We start from the raw sequence: 22,724 nt of genomic DNA on the forward strand, positions 1-22,724 counted from the left end.
GATATTGATATATAGAGAAGTAATATATATATATATATATTAGACAGTGTTTTTTCTTATGAAAGATGTTCTTTTGTTGACATATTATGTTTTATTTTCCCTTTTTGATAGTTTATCTTCATTCTTGCTGAGAGTTGTCACGCCCTGTAAATCCCTATGAGGTAAATTGTGATTTACGAATGTGTAAATATACAATTCAAATGTGATTGATTGATTTCTTGCTTCTCAAAAGCTCTAAGCACAGATCATGGTGTCAACAGACTCTTGACTGTGTTGTGAGGGGTGTCCAGCAGGTGGCGCTCTGTGCATGTTAATCTCCTCACTGTGAGCCTGCTGTGCTGCTCTCAGTGAGGCCCCCCCACTCCTCAGTCATCTCTTATCAATATTTACAAGAGGCAGTGATTCACGTGCTTCCTGCTTTAATCTGACTTTGTAGACCAGGAGGTGAACTCAGTGGTAGACGAGCCCCCACCCCACTGGGACAATAAGTGGGTTCTACTCCAGGTGTCTGCTGGGTAAAAGCTGCAGGAGTCCTTCAGAGAGCATGAATATCCATATCTTCATATCTTCACATCTCACACAGGAACCACATCAAGAGAATAAAAGTCTGACACTGATAACGATGGTTGAGATCTTTATATGATAACGTCAATACAACATCAGATAAATGCAGGGTGTCTCATTGGCGTGTGTGTGTGTGTGTGTGTGTGTGGTTTCACTGTTTCGTTTCAGACCCAATCCGGGCAGGAAGTAAAAGTGAAACAGGCATAGGGTGAGAACCACAAGAGGACCCAGTCTAAACACATTATTATTTTACATTTATCAGTGGCACCGTTGAAAAGCAGTAGAATAATTTATATTTAATCTATAAGCGTTGTAATTTGAATTGAGTGTTTATTTCAGCAGTTACATTTAATTTCTCATGTGTGTCACAATTTAAAAAAATTCAATTTCTGGAAGCAGGTAAAATACAGCACAGAATAAATACTTCTATTTTCTGAATTTAAGGATTTGTCTAAGTATTTACACAATCTGTGCTTTGTGTGGTTGTTTAAATGCAGCTCATTGGTGTGTGTGTCTGTGTGTGGTTTCACTCTTTCACACATGGTGTCAGGAAGTAAAGTGCAACAGGCAGAGGATGAAAACCACTAGGCATATTTGTTATATAACTTGTATAAATGGCACAATTAAAATCAGCACCATACTTACAATTTAATAGATAAACATTTTTTATTTAAACCCAAGAGTTTATTTTAAAAAGTGGAAAACGTCAAGTTTCAATTTACATATGTTCTATGTGTGGTTTTCGTTCATCCTCTCACATCCTCTCATGTCTGTTATAAAACGAGAACAGAAAAAAAACACTTTGTGGAAGCAAGAAAAATCCAATGAATAAACAAATGAAATTATTTCTCTGTGTATATTAATACAATCTCTGGAAGTGTCCAATCAGAGGAATCCGCTCCTTTCCCTTTGTTTCGATCTTCTTGAAGTGATGACACCAATCACCTGAAGGATCGGAGAACAAATCAATTAAGACACTTGCTCGTTTGGAAAGTGCTCCCCCCCCCCCCCCCCCCGCTTTGTAGAGACGAGAAAACAAAAGCCCACGAGCTCTGAACAGTCAGAGCAGGAGCTCGATAGTTAGGCCACAAAAAAACATGAAGACTCCCACAGGCGTCTCAGAGGTGTCAGATTCCCACACCGGTCAGGATTACTCAGAGTTTCACACTGAACATAAATGAAACTAAACCAGCTCAAGTCAATTAAATTTCAATTCAATTGTGGTCTTGCTTTCAAACACTTAAGTTGCAAGTGTCAGGTTTCAGAACACAACATGTACAAGAGGGCACACTTCACTTCTCTGTATGGAAGAAAAAACACCAGCTTCAAATGTGAGAGAATTTACTGCTTTTCCACTCGATGTAAGTTTCCAAATGTCTTTAGCATTTGGTCCATTTGAGATGTGACGATATCATCTTGTGCTTTGGGCCAAATTATTTTTCTCCTTCAACCGATGAATACAAATACAAATAATTGACCCAGCTGAATAATCTTAACTTCTTCTCATTGAATATTAATCTCTTCCTATGCAGTGATCTTCAGTAATACTGCTTGTTAAAAACATGTGGCTGGAAAATAAAAGTCTTTCAAACGTTGTCTCTCTTCTGCACCTGTTTCTGGTGGTGCACCTCAGGGTTCAAGGTTAGGACCTTTTGACGTATGTTTCTACAGAAGTCTGTGTGTTGTGCGGCTGTACTTCCCCATTAAACCATTGTTTACTGTGAGTTGCTGGATGGAACAAAAGCGTTTCTGGCCAATCAAGAACAAGAGATAGAATCAGGCTTTAGCCCCGCAGGTCTGTGGTTTAACCACCGATTGAGGACATCAAAATGTCCCCTTGACACTTTTGAAACACTGCCATTTGAGCTCTATGATAACTGAAGTAGAACGGGAACAAAGGAGAAATAAAATGACGTTTATTTACCCAAATGCTGATTATGGATAGAATGACTTTGACAAGACCCACTGTCACAAATCCCAGAATGCTCCACAGGTTCGACAGCTCCTTTACCTGTGCATTGGGGGGAGGGGACGAAGTCGTAGGAGTCACACAATCTGGGTTTGGACAAAATAAAAGATGAAAGCTGGAGAAATCAGTGCATGAATTTGATGTTTCCAAACTAAATCAAGTGTATCACCGCATTAACCTTTGTTTATTTCTCAGTGATGTTTAAACATGGCAGACACATGTCAATCTATATCTCTTTGATCAGATGATGGTTTTAAAAATCTCTGCTCACGCTGCCGTGCAAATTTGTTCAGTGGGTGGAGATTTATGTAAAATGCATAAATGTCACAGTGGAAAGGAAAATGTTACGTGTGTTTGTGTTTCCTGTTCTTTTATGTGGCTCCGCCGCCTCTGTTGAAATGAGGGTAAAGGCGACAAGTTTGGGACACAACTTGTGTTGACTGTCATATAAACCGATTATATCACGTTCTGAATGTTGGTGCATCTTTCCTAAAGTCCTGAAAATGATGTGATAGGTTTGAAATCCAGATTTAAATAGACGATAAAACAGTGTCAGTGAGAGTTGGTTAGTAAGTAAAGGTGAAGGTGAAGTAAAATAAAATTCAAGACGTACCTTGAACCGTTAGGTAGACATAAGAATTCCTGTTTGTCCCCCCTATATTTGCAGCGATGTAACAGTCGTAGTTGCCTGAGTCTTCGGGCGTCACGTTGCGAAGCATCAAACTGTATTTGTCCCCGAAGTCTGACGCACGGGCGGACGTGAAGGCCGTAGTTCGATTTTCCCTTTTTTTCCTCAGGATGATGCCATTTCTGCTCTGGTTGTTGAGCTGTTAAAAGTTAAAATAAGATAAAAGCAAATTTCAGAAGTCAAATCAAAAGAAGAGCAGAAAAAAAAGTGTTTATTTATTGAGTTGATTGGTGATTAAACTCAGCATAATCATCTGAATTGGACGACTGACCTTGTACCATGTCACAGAGATGAAGTTGATGCTTTCAATGTCTTCATAGCGACACGGGAGTGAAACGTCTCCACCGCAGACGGCTTGAATTCCTGCAGAACTCTGGGTTGTGTAATGCACCAGCAGCAGCTGAGAGAGTCACAGCACAGTGTTCACAGAGAACAAATACACTCAGATTCAATGTTAACACAGATCTAGATACATGCAAATCACCTCTAACACAACAGAGCTGCAACATGTTCTGTCTTCAGGGGGCTTGTTTGTTTTTTAGAGTTTTTAGAGGGGAGTTGATTCACCTGTTCTGAAGGTGTTTCTATTATTTGTTCTAATCTCCCCTCCTCTTTTTGCAGCACCACAAAAACCATAAACAACCAGTTAATCAGACTTTATTTGTATTGAATGTTCCACACAAACAACGTAACACAAAGTGCTTTACGGACTAAAGCAATAAAAGCAACATCCTCTCCACCCGCCTTCATCCACACAACAACATAAACAGGAGGTGAAGCAGCACTGCCGTAAATCTCACCGGTTTGAAATGAGGAAACGCCAAACGGAAGTAAACAAGGGAAGATTAAACGATAAAGATTAAATAATAAAATGCGAATAGAGATTTGAGAAGGATAAAAATGATAAAATAATAGAGAAAAACATATCGATTAAATAATCAAATGCAAAAAGAGATGAGAAAATGACAAAGGTTAAATTATGACAAGTAGATGTGATAACTTGAAACACAAAATAAAGATTAAATAATAAACGCAAGGAGTAAGTAGATTAAACATAAGATGAGCAAGTCAACTAAAGAAGTGAATAATACAAATAAAAGAATAATTAAATATAAGTAGTAATTAATTAGAAACAAATCAAATAGAATGTGATATACTAAAATTGAATATAAACTTTATGTGATATATAAAAATGAATTTAAATGTGTGATGTTTAACTCACCTCAATGAAGAAAGCCAGCATGGGCATCTTTCACGTTTCTTCTTCTGCAACGAATGGAGTTCTCATTTTCAGTTTGTCTGTTTTCCTGTAGAAGGAAGTGAGAAAAAAAAAGGTGTTTGCAGAAAACAGTGCATCAGTACTTTCTTATGACCGCAGGAGGTTTCAGGTTCGGGTCACTTCCCCTAAGCCCACATATCAGCTCTGAACTTAATTTCTATTTAGATAGATTTCGTGTTGTCTTTTAAAAGTTGGGCAGCTGGAAGAGTGAATTAAGTCGAGAAACTTTAAACATGAAGTTCAGGTCACTCGTCAGGAGGTTCCTGCTCAGCCTGTGAGAACACTGGTTATTCATCTGGTGCTGTGACCCATTTGACAAACTGAGGTCAGGGGATCTCAACCTCAGGTTCTTTACACTTTGCGAGTCTGTCTCCATTTCACAAGCACAGGTCTACATCTCTGGTGGGTTAACTTCTCACCTCGGAGCAAATAAAGATGGATGATGCTTCTTCACTTCCTGCCACTGTTCAATCAAATCAAAAAAAATCAATCGTACATTTTCATTCCCTTTTTATAGCATCAAATAAGAAATTAAAACGAAACTTACTGGAAAAATTAACCCTTGACGCAAACATCAGTGTGACAAGAACTACTATGACAGAAGCTGTACTCTGACTTTTTCAGTTCAGTCCATGTCCTATCTACTAACATGGAAACGGGCAATGTTTATTAAACATGCTGCAGCCAGCCACCAAGGGGCAGTCAAGTTATTGTGGCTTTACTTGTGGGATTTATCATGTTGTTGGTCTATGAGATGTGCAGGTGGACATAACAACAGTTTTTAAAGGACCACTGCAAATGATTTAGTGCCATCTAGTGACGAGATTGAAGATTGCAATTGGATACCCCTCCCCTCTCTACTCCTTCTCCAAGAGAAACTACGGTGGCCCTCAGGTAACAGTCCTCTCTAGAGCCAGTGTTTGGTTCGTCCTATGGGGGTCATACCGTAGAATCATGGCGTGTGGCGTGGAGGACGACCCGCTGCTGAGGGTAGATATGAAGGCTTTACTTTAATGCTACAGAGACACGACAATTCTGAGTTTGAGATGATTATACACTTATGATAATGTAATGATGATAAGAGCTCAGACCTAAATCCATCAACACAATGCGACAATATGACACTCATAGGAAAAACTTGAGAAATCAGTATCACTCACCAGGGAGAAAGTTTGATGGGTTGAATTTAAAATGGAATTTACTTGATTGGTGAGTGAGAGGTTCCTCCAAGACACACAAACACACACACACACTCACACGCACACACACACACACACACACACACTGTACGTTATGAGGCTGGCTCATCCTGTTGTTTTCATCTCAGGGAACTCCCCATTGTCTCCCTTCAAGCATATTATTTGTATGTGTCGCTCCCGTTGACAAAGGAGGTCGATATATGGTTATTAATAGCTGAGCGTCTTTATGGAAGAGGAAAGACTGAGGTCTTTGGATTCCGCCATCTGCATTAAACAATGCGTCAGTGAGCAGCTGCTGGCACAGCGAGCTCCGACACAGAAATGTACTGATGTTACAACAGAGCATCAGTGGAAATGAGGCGTTCTCGGGCCACTTCCTATTGGACGGCGGCGACTGCAGCTGCAAGATTTATGACAGGCACTAATCTCAGCATGAAAAAACTAAATGGCAAATGCAAAAGCATGTAACACCAACATTCTTGACATATCTCTCAGTTGTTGGTCAACACAGGATGTTCCAGTGCTGCTTTTAGTAAAACTTCTTAATCGAGCACGAGGGAGTTTTACTTTTATACAAAATAAGTGTCACAAACTCACAAAATGGAAACAGTCTGTGCATGTGGCGCCTGTGCGACTCATCGGGGGTTGTGATTCTCCGAAGGGGTTCGATCGTGGGTGCAAGGTGTGAGTGTTGTGCGCATGTGACGTGTGCATGTAAACGTTTGATTGTGGCTCTCGGTGTTTGCAGTTAAAAGAGGTGTTGCACGCCACAGTGAATCCCAGAGGTTGTTAGCACGCCCAGCTGCCGGTGCAGGGCTCCATGATTCTGTCAGCGAGCTTGTTCTGCACACCCTTTAGCCTCTGATTGAGGAAATCCTCTGACTGTTTGCTCTGTTTGCTGAAATCAAACGTCCCAATGGTTCCGCCGTCGCTCCCACAGGCCCCCCTGTACACGGACACTTTCCCATGAAGGCTGTGCATGTTTACTGGGGTGTGACAGATGTATGGCTCTTTGATGAACTGTCACAGTACCTGCGTCTCTCTGCTGGACGAGCTGATAAGTGAAGCCTCCAGGATGGAAATGGCTTCACTGAGACTCACACTAACAGACCTAGGAACAGTTTGTATCCAACTACCATCAAAGCACAGCCTGGTTTAAGTGCTATAACTTTTTATTTTATATTTTATAATTAGCTCCTCCAAGGAGATCATGATTTTTCACCCAAGTTTGTTTGGTTGTTGGTTTGTTTGTTACTCGGATTAAATAAAACTCCCGGAGTGATTTACACAGAACCTGGTGGAAGGATGTGATATGGATCAGGAAGTATCCTAATCTTACATTGTGAGGTTTATTTTACATGTCTGCTGATTGGTCGGGAAATCCTTCATCAATCATCATGATAAGATCAGGTATATTTAAGGGACTGATATTTATATAAGTGGATAATTGATTGAATTTGATGAGGCTGTTAGGCCTTGGTGGAGGTATGCACTCTACTGAGTGCCTTTCTAGCTGCATATTCTATTTATGTGTGTATCGGTTGTTTTATCTTTCATATTTTTTATTATTTTTCTACTGTGTGTGCATAAAAATGATGCAATAAATGGTGCTGCATAGTTGTGGAATCACAAATAAAGGATTTCTTTCCTAATCTATTCTACAGAAAAACAACCACAAAAAAGGGAACTGGGTCAAATACAGGGAATCAATTTACACATTTGCAGAATCAAGTTTTTAATATGTTACACGACTGATTTGGAAAATCCTCTAATCTAAGAATGGATCTGATTTGTTGTGATGGCTACAAATCACTAATAAAGAAGTTTTAAACGTTTTATTTTATAAATCAATATTTCACATTTAACAGATAGTTCTCTCTCATTTTCTTACTTTATCTTTTTTTTTATAACATTGCTCTTATTGCTGAGTTGACCTTGTGTTAACTTACAAATGAAAACACAACTTGAAAATTGCCTTGGAATATTCACATCGGGGAATTAAATTTGTTCTGTAATTTCATGTTTTTATTGTGATTCAGTGCAAATTTTAAGCACTTTACCAGAATATTTTATTTCATATATGACATTATATTATATCAACTTTTAAATATTACATTTTTCAACAAAAACTCTAAATTCAGAAGGAAAGATTGCAGTTGTGCAATACCATAAATATTTATGTGTTTGTGGATCAAACTTTCTACATTATCAGCACTTTTCATAATTTCAGCATATTTGACTAATAATGGTTTTATTTACGTTTTCACTGCAAAACTTACATTAAAAATTGAGTTCTTAAAATGTCTGACTTCTTCCATCACGGCTGACAGAAATCTGATATGTAGTAAAACCATAATACTGACCTGTTTCAGTAAATTGTCATATCTCAAACACTCATTATAATAAACATATGCAGGTCCCACACCTTAGAGATGATTTATATTGAATAGTGGGTGTGTGTGTTTCTTCAGTTTAATCTTGATGATGCATTTGTTCTGGACTCCTGTCGGTGACGGTAACTGCCTGACATGATTCCTGTCTTTGTGGGGGCGGGGGGGGGGGGGGGGGGGGGGGGGAGGGGGGAGCTGTGGACGCGGCCCTGCATCACGCTGCCTGTTCAATTGTTTACTCAAGGAAGCAAAAAAACCTCCTCAAGTCTGTGCTTCTGGATTCTCACCTCGGCCTCTGGGCTTTGGCAGGAGGCTGATGGTACGAGCCTGCAGCAGAACAGGGCCGTGCAACGACCAATTGTATTGTTCCCCTGATTTCTTCTCTGGGATTTCCTCTCACCAGCACCCCCCCGCCCACCCCTCCTATTCAGGCCGCAGCCCTCCATCATCCTCCCTCTGTCTGGAGGCCTTGCCAAGCTCTCTGGCACATGAAAACAATTGTTCTTATGTGGGTTTGAGGACACATAATCGACTCCTCAGACAAGCTTTTCTCCCCCACACAAGCCTGGCTGACGGTCAGGCAGACAGACTTCCTCCTCCTCCTCCTCCTCCTCCTCCTCTTCACGGAAAAAGTGGTCATGTTCAGTAAAATCGGAAACGAGGTATCTGAGTCTCGAGCCACAGAAGTGACTCAGAACCATTAATATCTTTGACATGCAGGTGGAGCGAGGGGGCCATCTCCCCAGCCGCCGAGTGTTTGAAACCTGCTGAAACTGACTCTGCGAGAGCAAAGAGCTATAAAAACATTACCATGTGCAGGTTTGTGTCTAACAAGAGCCCTCTGGCAGGACTACACAATCCTGGGGATAAGCACCCATGTGGGAATCAGGACTCTGCTCCCAGATGAGGTTGAAAAAACGCTCCACATCCTTCCTCTTTCTGGATCATCTATTTTAGCGATTCTCTTTCTCTTTTTTTCTTCTTGCCGAGGCAAAAGGCAGGAAGACGTGATTTTATTTTGTTCTGTTTGTTTGGATCACACATCATCACTGTTTGTCAGTCGACATCACATCAGGGACATTTATGCACAAAAACAAAACGTCAAACTTTATTCGAAAATGTACAATGAAACACTGAGCTACACAATAACTTTAATGATGTCATAATTTGTACACACTCAATACTGGTTCAGGGTTAGTCTGAAGTTTTATTGTGCAATTGGAATTTTATTTCTCTACTGCAGCCATTGTTCATAGATAACCTATCATTTCTGCAGCTGTTTTATTATCAGTATTTAATCCCACACACTAAAAATCACTGGACAAAAACAAAGCACCAGCACAACACTGGTTTGTTTGGACCAGTGTGGCCAGTTTGGGTGATTTTCTTTATATTTTTCCCTCTTACCATTTAATATTGAGTGTAAACCTCGAGATTATCTGTGAACCTCTGTGAAAGTTATAAATCTACTTTATTACAACAAATTATAATTATGACTAAATTATTTTTGTTCTTCTTTAAATTGCTCTAAATCAAATTGCCTTTAGGATTAATATAGTTGTATTGAACTGTATTGTATTGCTAAGATACATTTTTTTTTATTTGCATGAGGTGTTATTGCTCTGGGATAAAAGACTTGTAAAAGCTGAAATCTGTTCATACAAATGAAAACAATATGTCAAACATTATATATATTGTTTATTTTGAAGCTCTCTGATGTTTTAAATACTTTTGTCAAATCTGGCGAAGTTGGTTTATAATCCAGTGATTATGTGTATTCATGTATATTCAAGTAAAACATTGTGATTGTGGCAAACTGAAATAATCTACTGTAATAATCAACTCTCTTTTGAACATGCACATGACTGTGTTTTTATCAATAAATAATTTCTTTATCTTTTGCCATATCGCTCTGTACATTTTATAATATATGTTTTTTGTGACATTTTTAAGGCAAAACCTGATTTTGTGTCAATAAGCCAACAGCTCTACTTTCTGTGCAATTTGTCAACACTGGATTTAACCCAGTGGTACATGTTGATTTACCCAAACTAAAATATGGTCTTGTTGTAAACTATAATAATTATTCATGCTCCACATCAATATGTTTTGATGAATAAATAATAAATGAATATCTATTGTCATCTGTCCTGTTGCTCAGCATATTTAACAATATACACTTTTAATGAAAAACTTGATGTTTGAATAAGAAAGACAACAGTAATAAGAAAAACAACAGTAGCAGTGGGTCAAAACAATCCATTTGTTCTGGGTTAAATTAACGTGTCAGTTGTATTTTGACCTACGTCTTTAACCCGGTGGTTTTTATTGTGCAGGAGAGAAGAACGGAAGCAGAACTCATCTCTCTTTGTCTCACTCAGCGTTATGATTGTTTATATGAAGTTACAAAGGTAATTTCAGGCTTCATCCATCAAAGAGGGGACAATATGAAATGTAGCAGAACTGGAAAATAAAGAGCGGTAACAAGTGTTTTGCTGCCGTCGATCTCATTTCTTCTCTTTCACAACACAATAGAGCAAAGACCATAAAGGGTCGTTTTTCATCTCGGGTCACAGAACCGGCAGGAGGAGGTGGAACCGGCCGTCCGGCTTCATTTCATCTCCAACTGGAACTCTTCCTGCTCGAACTCTCTGCTGGGACTGAGAGAGGCGAGTGTCCACAGAGGAGAGGAAACTCGCCAAAGTGAAGCAGTAAACCTCCTCACTGGTCCCCAGGTGTGTCCTCGCCTGTCAGCCACGTTAAACACTTCCACACTGACCTTATTTGCTGCCTCTGCTCTTCCGTCACATCTCTTCTGATGCTCTGTGCCATCAATTTATCACCTGTCATCTCGGAAGGAGGGGGGGTGGGACACAGGCTCCTTCCGATTGAGTTGAGAACTCACTGTTTGGTTCGCTCGCTCTGCAGAGCACCACCGGAGAGGCCGTACATCTGGGTCCCAGAGCTGGATGATGTCAAGACTGGCGCTGACCCAAAGCCCGCCGCACAGAGAGTTGCTCCGAGGGGTCGCTGGGGCGTTGTTTTCCCTTCCTGTGCCTCCGTGACATCTTCCTGCCGGGGGGAGCCTTGGGGAGCCGTTTGGGGGAGGCCCCGGGCCCCGAGCATGGAGAACTTGGCACAGCAAATTCTAATTAGCCTGACAGGGCAGGTGGGGGAGGGGGAGGGGATCTTGGCCCCCCCACCACAGCATGCACCTTTAAACAGTGCTTTGAAAGTCTCTCTCTCCGCACAGCCTCTTGCATGTGCCGCCCCTCCGCTGTCATTTTGAGGACTGAGTTTGCGGTTTGATTCCGACGGGAGCTCGGCCTCAGCTGCCTGAGGGTCTGAGCCTCAATCTGCCTGTTAGAGCGGCTCAGTCCGGCTGGAGGAGACGGAAAAGACTCGGCTGCTTGAACTCAGCACGGGTTCGGAAATGTTTTCCAGTCGACTCTTGACGCTGAAAGAAACATGACGATGTAACGAGAAAAAAATTACAGACTCTTCCGGTCAACTGTAAGAAAATAGGAAAAACAGTAATTACCGGTGGCGGTGACAGCGATAGTGAGAACATGAGTCTTGCGTTGATTACGAGTCGACGGGGTTTCACGCCTGCGCTGCACCGTGACCTCTGACCTCTCACCCCATCTCTCCCTGCCCATTGGGCCGACAGCAGTGATTTATCCCCCCTGACATACCAACAGCTGTGTTGGGGGCTCCGAGCGCAGAGCCGGCTACTATTTGCCGTGACTAATCGATAACAGACTTCAAAAAACACCAATCGTGAGGTTTGGAACAAAATAATACACCAGGCAATGACACCAGAAACCCCCCCGAGCCTTCACCGTGGCTCCGCCGGCTTCATAAACAACGCCTTGGACAACATTACTGGAAACAATGGAAATGTGTGTGTCGGTGTGTGTGTGTTTGTGTGAGCGCGTGGGTGGGTGGGTGTGTGACATGTTTCCATAAAGACATTCATCCCTCTAAATAAGCGATTAGGATGATCTACTGCACGTTTGCAAACAGCTAAAGATGAATAAACTTTGTTCGCTGAACTTTCAGACGTCCAAAAAGGAAATATTAAACTTTCCTAGCAGAGATTTTTAGTTTTTTCCAGGAGAAAACAATTGTTGCAGCTGCTGTTGTGAAATGAGAGCCTTGTTTCTCCAGCACCAGCCAACCTGAAACAGAGCCTGTTCTCCAAGGACATAAACATTTTGTTTTGTTTGAATCTCCATCGTCTGCATCGTCCCAGTCACCATAACAGAGCTCTACTGTAAAACTTCATTTTACACGAATCACTGGAATAAGGCACTTTTATTTTTTGATAAAATATATTTTATTTAAAACTTTTGAAAAAACAAAAAAAGACAAAAAACTCATAAAAGTTTCAAACGAATGCACGGCATCCATGAAAGGCTTCTGCTTTAAAAATTCTCAGTCAAGTATAAATAGTCTTTCTCCTCTTCGATCATCTGATCCAGCATGTGTAAATACTGTGTGTGTCTGTGTGTGTGTGTGTGTGTGTGTGTGTGTGTGTTTGTGGGTGTGTGTGTCTGTGTTGTAACTCCAGCTTTGACTCTTCCCTGAGAAACTCTTTGATTATTTTCAGGTTGCTGATGTTCCTCCAGTCAGCGTCTCATCCGCAGTGGACCCAGTCCTCGCATTTTCAAACAGTCTTTTCCAGCTTTAATCTGCAAAATAAACAAATGTCACAGTTAAATAAAGATTCAACAATATTGAATTGAACTGAAACCAGAAGTCACTGTTGTGTTACAGCTAAACAAACAAATGATTCATTGTCTTCTTCCAGATATAAACAACTCATTTATAACCCCAGTGTTTCATGTCAAATTAACTTGTACATGTAAGAGGCAGCTGGAAATGATGTTGAAGTTAGTCCAGTAAAAAAAAAAACTACAACCATCTGTGTGTGACAGTCTGGATTTGCACTGAGCGCCAAGACATGTGCAGTGCGTAAAAGGCGCTTTTACGCACAGAGAGCTGCAGTCAAAGTGAGATGAAGTGGTGAAGTTTAAAAAGATACGCAGATGCCTCATTCACAAATATCTAATAAAACACAATTAGGTCACAAAAATTTGGTTTGAAGATGATGAATCTGTGATGAAATTCAAGCATTTAACACATCAGTTATATTTCAGATGCACTGGGTTTCCAGCCGGTTTGAATGACGGGGGCATTAAACTGTATTTACCCCTCTCCTCTGGTGGCTCAAGCAGAAGGTGCAGATGGTCCTCGGCTGCTTCGCCCCGCTTCCCCCCTGCACATGCACGGCGCCGAGGCACGGCTGTCCGTCCGCGCCGCCGTCCCCGATGAGAAGCTCGTTGGCCAGATGTGAGATGTAGCTCGATGCCAGGCGCAGGGTCTCGATCTTGGAGAGCTTTCTGTCCACCGGCTCGGTGGGTATGAGGGTGCGCAGGGCCGTGAAGGCGCTGTTGACGCTCTGGGTCCGGCCTCGCTCCCTGGCGTTGGCCGCGCTCCTCTGCTTCACCACCACCGGGGAGTCTCCCTCCGCGTCGCGCCTGCGTTTCTCGCCGGACTCGCAGTAGCTTTGCTCCGAGCTGCCGTCGCTCTCGCTGCGGTTCTCGTCGTCCTCGGACATGAGGGAGAAGTCGGAGTAGATCAAGTGCGTCGCCGCAGGCCGCAACATGGCGAAAGTCATCCTCCAGGGTCACCAGCTCCCAAATCCTCTGTTTAATCCAGGACCTGTGCTACATCTCAGTTTGACTCCGAGGCTGCAGACAACCACCTGTGGGAAAAAAGACGTGTTTTCATGAGGTTTCACTGGTGCATGGTGGGGATGGACGCTGTACCTGGTCAGCTGGGCTCTTATAGCTGGATGGGAGGAGCTGGAGGAGTTACAGTAGCTGCTCAACAACAGCTGGACTTATTCTGCAGCTCAGTGTGGATAAATCACACAACTGTGCACAATAATTACACACAAACAGGACTAATGCTTAAAGATCACATCCTGCTTGTATCATTAAAGAGTGTGACTCTCGTAAATGCTTCAGTTTGCTTTTGGCAATTTAATATCATACTTTTTAAACAGAAACAGAATTTGATTCTTTGTTATTTTTTACTTTTGCAGACTGAAGTATCACAACACGCAATATATTAAGTAAGTTAAACATGTAAACAGTGTTGGGAGCTATTTACACGTCTTTCAACAACAACAACAACCCTATTTAAGTACATAATACTTTTGCGTTGAAGGTACGTTAGTATATCAAATGTAAAAAATCACAGAAGAAGAAGAGGATCCCTGATTGTTATATTACTACATATTCAGAATCAGCTTTATTTGCCATGTGTACACACAATAGGAGCTTGAAAGACACACAATTAACAACAGACGACAAGAAACTAGCACATTGACTGTGTGCAAGTAGAATTAAACTGTGCAAGAAAGTAGTGCAACGGGAAACAAGATGTGCAACGATGGACAAAAACTCTATAATCAAGACTCATGCACTGATAAACGTATGTGTAATAGCATTATACTTATTGACATGCAGTGAAGGCTGAAGTAACTTTATACTGTACAGAGTTAATCTGATGGAAATGCATATTTTGTATAAACCAAAAGCAAAAAGACAAATACATGAAAATGTTTCCCTGTGTAATAATACAAGGCAAAAAACAAGTGCCATAAAATAGATGTGTGGTAAATGTGGTTGTTTCCCTCCCTGTGTGAACAGGATGCAGGAAACTCCTCCTGCATAAAATGTTTCTGGGCACAAATATCAACTTGCTGAACGTTTTTATATCAAAAGACATTTAGGAGCTAAAGTTTGTTCTCCAGTTTAATATTTTGTGTTTGAGGTTTGTTTTTTAATCATCTGGTAAATCACAGAAATCTATTTACCTTATTTGTCAACAAAAGGTCCACTGTGCTGGTGTTTGGAGGATTTTGTGATTGTATGTAAATTCTGTTTGACCTGCAGGGACTCACATTTCCGATGGAAATTTCTCAAGCCAAATGCAAGAAGTTCTTTATTTGAATATCTCTCTCGGGACTTAATGTTCGACGTCGTCAAAACAGAGTCGAGTTAATGTGTGAAATCCTCCCGTGGACTGAGAGAGAGGACGGCCGGTCAGACAGCAGGAGAAAGTGAAGTGTGAGTAAATAAACAGCGACCAGATGATCCTGGAATGGCAGCGATTTATTTACTCGTGAGTTCAAAAAACAACAAAGTGGTGGCAAACGGATGATTTAGTCCCTCAAAGCCACAACAGCCACTTCAATGTGCCTCAGCTGCATCAACAGTCAGACATCAGACACCAGCACTGTCTGCAGCAGGAGCTACCGAGGTCCCACAGAGGACACGCAGCTCACACAGGAAACAGCAGAGCAACAAGCCGCTGAATATTTCAATTAGTGGAAAAAAAAGGAGGCGGTCGCTCTCCGGAGAGTTAACTTCATACATTTTAATTAAAAGAACAACGAGCTATGAAGGAAACGGTGACTGGTATTAATTTGAAATGATATCTGACGGAATTAATCAGCCGAGAGATTACAACCCTCACGTACTCTGTGAGGGTGTGACGGTTCATTACATTTACCAGGAGCCATGAAGACTGAATATCTTTGTTTTGGTGTGTGAACCAGTGTGATTGAAATTACAAACTTGTGGCCCAGTATAAACACAAACAGATCAACTTATCAAGGCCTCACTGTTGGTTTGCATGTTTTCTCAGGATTAAGCAGCTCTGCATCCTCTGTGATTTCATGTTTCCAGCAGCACATGGCTCATGGCCCTGTAGAGACTCAGGATATTGTTGCGTTGAGATAAAGGTAACAGGGAAATGTGACAGGAACCTCAGCACAGTGGCATGACGGTCAAGTGACTGTGAGATAATCAGGTTTTATCTTTAAAAGGGTTTTTTAAATGGGTTCTTCTGCAGTAGTGTGTTATACTGCGATTATAAGACAAATACATGTCTACATAAATATTGGTAGCCTTGTAAACACAGTCAGTGACAGACTTGTTTTTCTTAAGGTCTGTTGAGACGGGATAACGTGTGAACCCGGATTTATATCAAGGTATCCTAAACTTTTATTACCTTCACCACGGAGGTTATGTTTCCATCTGTCGACCCATTTTATTTCAGTGCCGATCCAAAGCAGAGGGCAGATCTAGGAAGTGTTTTCACTTTCTTTAAAGTTGTGAGATTTGGGCGTTCTTCTACATTTCTGTTGACTTTTGAGGTTCCCAAATAAGAATCTGGATAAAGTTAATTTAAATGTGGTTTCATTCTCGGACAGTTGGGCCTTGATGGAGGTTTATGCACAGTTTGAATCCAGAAAGATATTTCACTCGTTGACAGATATGTTTTTCTGTCCCTGCCAAAGTCTTTCCCACTTTCACTTTACTGAATCCCTGCTGCCAAACCATCTAATATGAAAGTTGTACTACTAGTTAAGTTGTACTACAGACTGTGCCATCTGTCAAGTTGTTCTTGTTCACTCTGATTATCAATACATTTCCATGCACATTTCATTGCACGGAGTAAAACAGTATAAGTAGTAAACTTGACGTTTTTGAAGTGATATGACACTTGACGAGTTCGGAGCCTGTGTGGAATACAACCTCCTGCCACTAAACCACATGTATACTTTAAGATGAAGGTTTGTGCTCGATGTCTGTGTGGTGAGGTCACAGGGTGGATACGCTGCGGCAAATCTGGCACAAATTACACGCCTGCAGCCAAAAGTAGTCTGAGGGAATTCCGGATAGGAAGCTGTGAGAAGTGCTCGTGGACTCGAACACCTAAAACTAAACTCTTTCAAGCGGATTTGGATGTAATGCCTCTGCCAAAGTGGAACAAATGGCTGAGCTGCCTAACCAGAGATCGTTTTTCAGCCTCATTTTGGATGTAGACAGATACTGCAGGGGAATCAGCTTATGTCTCTGCGGCTCTGTTCTGCCTCTGGATCACTTTATAGCCTCGGCAGTTTGAGTAAGACAGAGATAAAAAAGAAAAGAAAAAAGCTCTTTTCTCTCAGTGTTTATCTCGTTATGATCTTGGCTTGTAAAATGTTAAAGAACTGGCAGATTTGTCTGTTTCAATAAGCTCCAGAGTCTAATAGTCTAATCTTCCTGAGGTACCGTGCAGACATGTAGGAAGTATGAGTTCAACATGTATCTTCAGGGGGCAGCAGATTAAAACCAGGGTAACACAGAGATCCAGAGATTAGTGTGATATCACTTCAGCTGGCAAACACAAGACACAGGTGATAGAACAGGTAATAAATCTGATGACCCACGTTCATTTAGATTCCCTCAGGACTTTAAAGTAAAATTCTAAGGGTCTTCTTGCCCCAAACGTTAGCTTCGCCTCTGCTGTTGCTTAAGAATTAATTTTATTTCTTTCCAGTTTCAAATAGTTCAGAAATACAAAGAAAACAAAGCAGTAAACAAGCAAAAGTGCAAGTAGGTAGTAAAATAAAACCAAGACAGGACAGGTTATACGCACCAGAGGACAGACTCACATACAACTCTGGATAACTGTGTATTTATACACAAATGAAACCAAGAAAATAGAGATGACATCAAAACAAAACTGACAAATGACTCAAAACAGTAGTAGTTCATTCAGAGATATTTTGGAAGTCAAGTTTTTCTGTATATTTGAGAGAGTGGTAACGTGCTCCTTCAGTTTCCTTAGTGTGAAAATCTACTTACAGTTTTTTAACAACATGCATCAAACACTCACAGCCCCGCTGCCTCCTGGGGCCTGGAAATACAACTCAAATTACAAAACTTTTTCTAACTTTCTGCACATAAAAAATAAGACAGATCAATATCAATCAGCTGATTTTAATAGACCTCAATCAGCGGTGAGTGTAGTGTTTGTTATTGCAAATACAAAAATAGTCTTGTTTGATTCTTAATTATTTTTTTTGTCCTGACGTTGCAGGAGACGAACTTCAATCGGGATCCAGCAATTAGATCCAATAATCAGGTCATTCCATCACTAAGTCATCCAGGAACAACACAACGGCACATGTCAAATGAGAATTGACGCGGCCCCAAACACTTCCTCTTTCTTAGCCGCTCTAAATCTCCCTGATCTGTTCCAATCCTCAGAGATGAAGGGTTCCGAGCCACCCATGGAAACAACAGGTGCAATATATTTTTTCATGCGGGTGTTGCGTGTCAAAAGCCCCTTTGAGGATATGGTTACTTCCAGACAGTGAGCGAGCTACAGGAAATCTTCTCACACGCGACGATTCAGGGGGAGAACATTTAGGGGCCTTCAGGGCCGGTCGGTAAAAGGCGGCCCCGGGTCTCCCTTCATTTCCTCGATGGCCACCGAGGGAGAGCATCAAGCAGCTCTGAGCTCACGTCTCTGAGGCGCTGACGTCGGAGAGGCCTCGTCTGTGCACGCTGACCTGGGATGTATGGTCTACTTACATTATACTGAAACAGTTCCTTCCTCCAAAACAGAGGCAAGGGAAGTGTTGTCTGGATTGATTTAGGAAGCAGAGGCCGAGTCAAGTTCGGGACCAACAACAAACAAGGCCTTTAAGTAATTTGCTGTACTCAGGCATTGACCTTCATCGTCAATAAGAAGCCAAACCATTAGTGTCATTAGGTTTTTATAGAGGCTGCTTTATATCTGGTTTCCTGTAAGTGGAAAGTAAGTGGCAGTCTGAATTCCAGCAGGGACCTTAGTAAGAAAAGGGATATATTTAGTGCAGTGCCTTTTGTAAACCTGCTTGTTTGTAATGTTGTGTTCTCTTGTCCTGTGTTGATGCTGCTTCAGAAGGATTCCTTGTCATTAGTGAGTCTTTCTCACGCAGTTCTACACTATACTTAGAAAACATTGTGTTCATCCTACCTGGTTTATCTGCAGGTGAGATTGTACAGTCAGTGTTTATCTTAAAATGAAACTGAATCTGCTTTATCAGTGTTCAAGTGTGTTGTTTATATCTAAGTGTGAAAGATTTCAGCGTCTGTTAAACAATCGACACAGTCTTCAGACTCACGTTCACAGCTTTTCAAAATAAAATCTCTGTAATTCAGCTCGGTATAAAGCTTTACAGTAGTAAAACAAATCTTGGGGCTTTTACTTTGAAGACATATTCACTTTATTTGTGTCTTTGTCTCCGGTGAAAGGAAGAATATCGTATAATCTAAGAAGTTTTGAGGTGCAGTTTGAAGTTTACTCCTGTAGAGGACGTAGAAGAACACATGCTCCACTCCCCCCCCCAACACACACACACACACACACACACACAATGTGCTACATAATGAACAAATTCACTTCCCTTTGGAAAAGCACAATGTCATTCTGAGTGTGAAGTGGATGAGATGAACTGTGCGATCTGCTGTGAGAGCCACAGACAGATGTTTGTGGAATTAGAAGGTAGACGGAGCTGACAGGAAGTGAAGAGCGACCTTGACTTCTGTGTTCTCTGTTGAACTGATCTTCACAATGAAGACATGAATCTTTTCTTTGACAACAACATAGAATCTGGAATGTTACAGGATTATTGTTCCACACAATGAGAGAGAGAAGACTGATGATGTGAAGTTTGTTTAGTGTAACTCAGTTGGATAAATGCGTCAGCTAAATGAAAATGTAAAGTAGGTGCAAGCTCAGCGAGACTCACCAGCATCTTGACGCCGTCAGCCCGATGTTCCCGTATCAGCTGACTCCTCCTGCAAACCATCTGGTCCATAGGCTCCCTTCCATCACCTCGTCTCCTCGTGCTGTCTCCAACGTCACATCAGACTTGACTGAGCGTGAACACAGTGGAACGCGTCGCTGGAAGAACTGGGAACCGTGTGACACCTGCAGCACTGACACTTCACAAAGTTTGGATCCAAAAGATTCATCACTTCCTCCTCACGCTCTGTATTTTGCACATGAAATATAATTTACCTACAGAAGTGCTTCACGACGAGAGGCTGACTAGAGCCACGTTTTGATCGTTTCAGACTAAAACTAGAATTCTGTGGTTGTAAACCTCCACCAACCAGCACAGCTTCAGATAACATACACATATTTAATATTAAATCTAATTTAAACTGAAATCTAATCATTTCATGCACTGTGACCTTGACCTTTGACCCTTGTCAGCCCAAATTTAATAAGATAATCTGTGACTGTAATTGAGCACCTTTGGTGTTATTAAGATATCACACAAGGGCAAATAAGGGGTTTCATCAGGTCACAGCTACTTTGACCTTTAACCTCAGACCATTAAAAATTGTTTGTACCAAATTTGAAAATCTTTCCTTCAGGAGTTCTTGAGATATCGTGTTCACAAGGACGACACCACCAGAAAACCTTATTCCTCTGTTCACTGGATGCTGTCGATGTGGAGACATGAAAACTTATAAATAATATAAATAATATAAAAATTATATTAAAATCTTTCTCAGTAGAAAAGCAGAGAAGTAAATACTGAATTGAATGATTTTACCTTCATCAGATCAGGGGCATGAAGTCGCCTCCATGTTTCCTCGTTCACTTCCTCCTGTGCGATGCTTCTCTCTCTAGGATCATTATGACACAAACTATAAACACATTTAGTTTCTTTGTGCTGACTTCCTTTCACTTTCTTTAATTAAAAGTTTCCAGGTTCTCTTTCTTTTTTCTATTATAACTTATGGAAATCCTCAAAATTCCTTTAATATGTCCAACTGGTTAGAGGAAGGTTAGCGCTGCTCACACACACACACACACACACACACACACACACACACACACACACACACACACACACACACACACACACACACACACAGTCACATTTCATTTCAATGTGACGTGTGTAACTAAAGAGTTATGTTTCCCCCTGCTGGTAAATAATTCACTTTGCAGTCAGCAGCTGCAACAGAGGAGTCACAGCCGCGTCACAAAGGAAGAAGAAGAAAACATTTAAACTATTCAAGCTGCCTCAGCGTCACGTGACTGAAGGTGTCAGCTGAGTGTTGAGGTGAAGGTGGAGCAGGGGTTCTGATTGATTCTAAAAATAAATGTGGTTAAAATTAAAGAGACCATACAAATTATGGAACTATTTAAATAAAGAAAAAATATACAAATTGGTAGTTACTGTATGACATTTTAATACAGAAGAGTAAGTGTAAATCTCACACACCAAATACTGATATCCTAGAAAAACTATTTGTGCCTTTTACTGGTGTAAAAAATCTCTTTTAGTGGACATTTCATGGCCGTCGCAGTTGCCCCATAACAGTAGAAACAGCAGTTTCATGTTTGTCAGAAGAAACGACCTACTGGGCAGACTCCAACAACTTGAAAAGAACCATTAGTTTAAACACTCACATTTATAAACACTACACAGTTTACATTTGTAAAAATAATTTAAATAACGGCAATTGTGAAATCTAAATTTTCCGAAATTAGATTTACAACTTTGACTCATCCAGAATGTGCACGAGCCCACAGATATCAGTCTCCTAATCAAAGGTCCCTAATTAATATTGTTACATTATTTTCTTGCAATGTTAAAGAAAGAGAAAAGACTATAATTCAATGAGTTATATTTTGACTCACGTCCCATTTCACCCCCTGTTTTCATGAAAATCTGCTCACTAGTTTTTACGTAACCCTGCTAACAATAAACAGGCAGGAGTGAAAACATAACCTCTTTGTAGAGTCTGAGACAAAAACAGAAGAAATGCATGAAAAGGAAATAATGAACTCATGTTTAGAAGCATTAAAAGTTATGAATTTTTTACCTGACAGACCATTACTGTTAACTGGTTTGTATTTCAGAGTGTAACCAGGCCTGGTGGTAACATGTTGAGTATTTCATGGCGCATACAGGTAAACACACATTTTATCCATTTTAGTCACATAACGTATTTGTTTCAAACAGTCTCTCATTAAAATTCACCGCAGCAATTAGTCTCGCAGTTGAAAGGAGTCGCCAGCAGCTCCGAATCCTTTGGTGACAATGGTTTTTAATAAAGTCGGTGTGTTGTATCCTCGGCTGTTGCGTGATACCGGCCTCCTCCTTCAAAGTGCACTTCTTGATCATATTCTATTTTTGCAGGGATTTTTCAAAGAGCCAGCCAGGTTGCTGTGGTTACAAAAGATTTTTAAAAAAAAGAGAGGACGTCTGGACGCGCGGCTCCGAGCAGGTAAGTGGAAATCTTCAAAGATGAGCTGCAGCGGAGCGGAAACACAACTATTGTTGTTTTCCTCCAACCCTCCGCTGAAACATCTTCTAATGAGACAATTAAAAATGATTTCCTGGACAGCAGAGGCAGACCACCGGATTGAGTTATTACAAATACCTTGAACTACAATGGCGGCGTCCTCCATGTTCATTAATTGGTCACACAGGGATCAGTTACAACATGAAGGAGGTCTATATATAGGATGTAATCATTTATAGTGGGATCAGTACATTTTTCCTCGTAGAATAAGAGGTATAAAACACACGTGTGTAATTATGTCAAGTTTTGCAGAAGCAGCAACAATTTCCCAGTTTCCTCCTGAAGCATCGGAGCTTAAAAAGCTTCACGTTACATTTTCCTTCTGTTTCTTTTCTCCTAAAGAGATTAAGTGACACCGGTGCGACGTCAAAACAACAGAAAAGCTCCAATTAGACGTCACGTTGCTGACA

At 41.0% G+C, this 22,724-nt stretch overlaps 2 protein-coding genes across 4 annotated transcripts; both read right to left on the reverse strand.

Annotated features, from left to right (window-relative positions):
* Positions 1–621: 621 nt before the first annotated feature.
* LOC128442876 (uncharacterized) lies at positions 622–4,534 on the reverse strand. Of its 3 annotated transcripts, none has more exons than XM_053425487.1 (5): positions 4,444–4,534; positions 3,493–3,621; positions 3,147–3,360; positions 2,489–2,575; positions 622–1,509 (listed from the first exon to the last, which is right to left on the reverse strand). In XM_053425487.1, the coding sequence occupies exons 1-5, from the start codon at positions 4,468–4,470 to the stop codon at positions 1,424–1,426; spliced, it is 543 nt and encodes a 180-aa protein (XP_053281462.1). In that variant the 5' UTR covers positions 4,471–4,534; the 3' UTR covers positions 622–1,423. The 3 variants fall into 3 exon arrangements, with proteins under 3 accessions (XP_053281462.1, XP_053281463.1, XP_053281461.1); XM_053425488.1 differs by lacking the exon at positions 2,489–2,575 and adding an exon at positions 2,576–2,619; XM_053425486.1 differs by having other exon boundaries at positions 2,489–2,619.
* Positions 4,535–12,496: 7,962 nt separating this feature from the next.
* tcf15 (transcription factor 15) lies at positions 12,497–14,052 on the reverse strand. The gene is made up of 2 exons (XM_053425278.1): positions 13,305–14,052; positions 12,497–12,783 (listed from the first exon to the last, which is right to left on the reverse strand). The coding sequence occupies exons 1-2, from the start codon at positions 13,770–13,772 to the stop codon at positions 12,721–12,723; spliced, it is 531 nt and encodes a 176-aa protein (XP_053281253.1). The 5' UTR covers positions 13,773–14,052; the 3' UTR covers positions 12,497–12,720.
* Positions 14,053–22,724: the final 8,672 nt, after the last annotated feature.

Source organism: Pleuronectes platessa, chromosome 6 (genome assembly GCF_947347685.1).
Source record: "Pleuronectes platessa chromosome 6, fPlePla1.1, whole genome shotgun sequence".
In the NCBI taxonomy this organism is placed as follows: Eukaryota; Metazoa; Chordata; class Actinopteri; order Pleuronectiformes; family Pleuronectidae; genus Pleuronectes; species Pleuronectes platessa.

Bases quoted from the DNA above. Each gene is read 5' to 3' on its own strand.
- tcf15 (XM_053425278.1), bottom strand. From the start codon at position 13,772: ATGACTTTCGCCATGTTGCGGCCTGCGGCGACGCACTTGATCTACTCC. The intron at 12,784-13,304 runs GTAAATACAGTT...TTTATTTTGCAG, and splicing joins TGAGCCACCAGAGGAGAGGG to ATTAAAGCTGGAAAAGACTG.
- LOC128442876 (XM_053425486.1), bottom strand. From the start codon at position 4,470: ATGCCCATGCTGGCTTTCTTCATTGAG. The intron at 3,361-3,492 runs GTCAGTCGTCCA...AACTTTTAACAG, and splicing joins TCTCTGTGACATGGTACAAG to CTCAACAACCAGAGCAGAAA. The intron at 2,620-3,146 runs GTACGTCTTGAA...GTCCAAACCCAG, and splicing joins TGTCTACCTAACGGTTCAAG to ATTGTGTGACTCCTACGACT.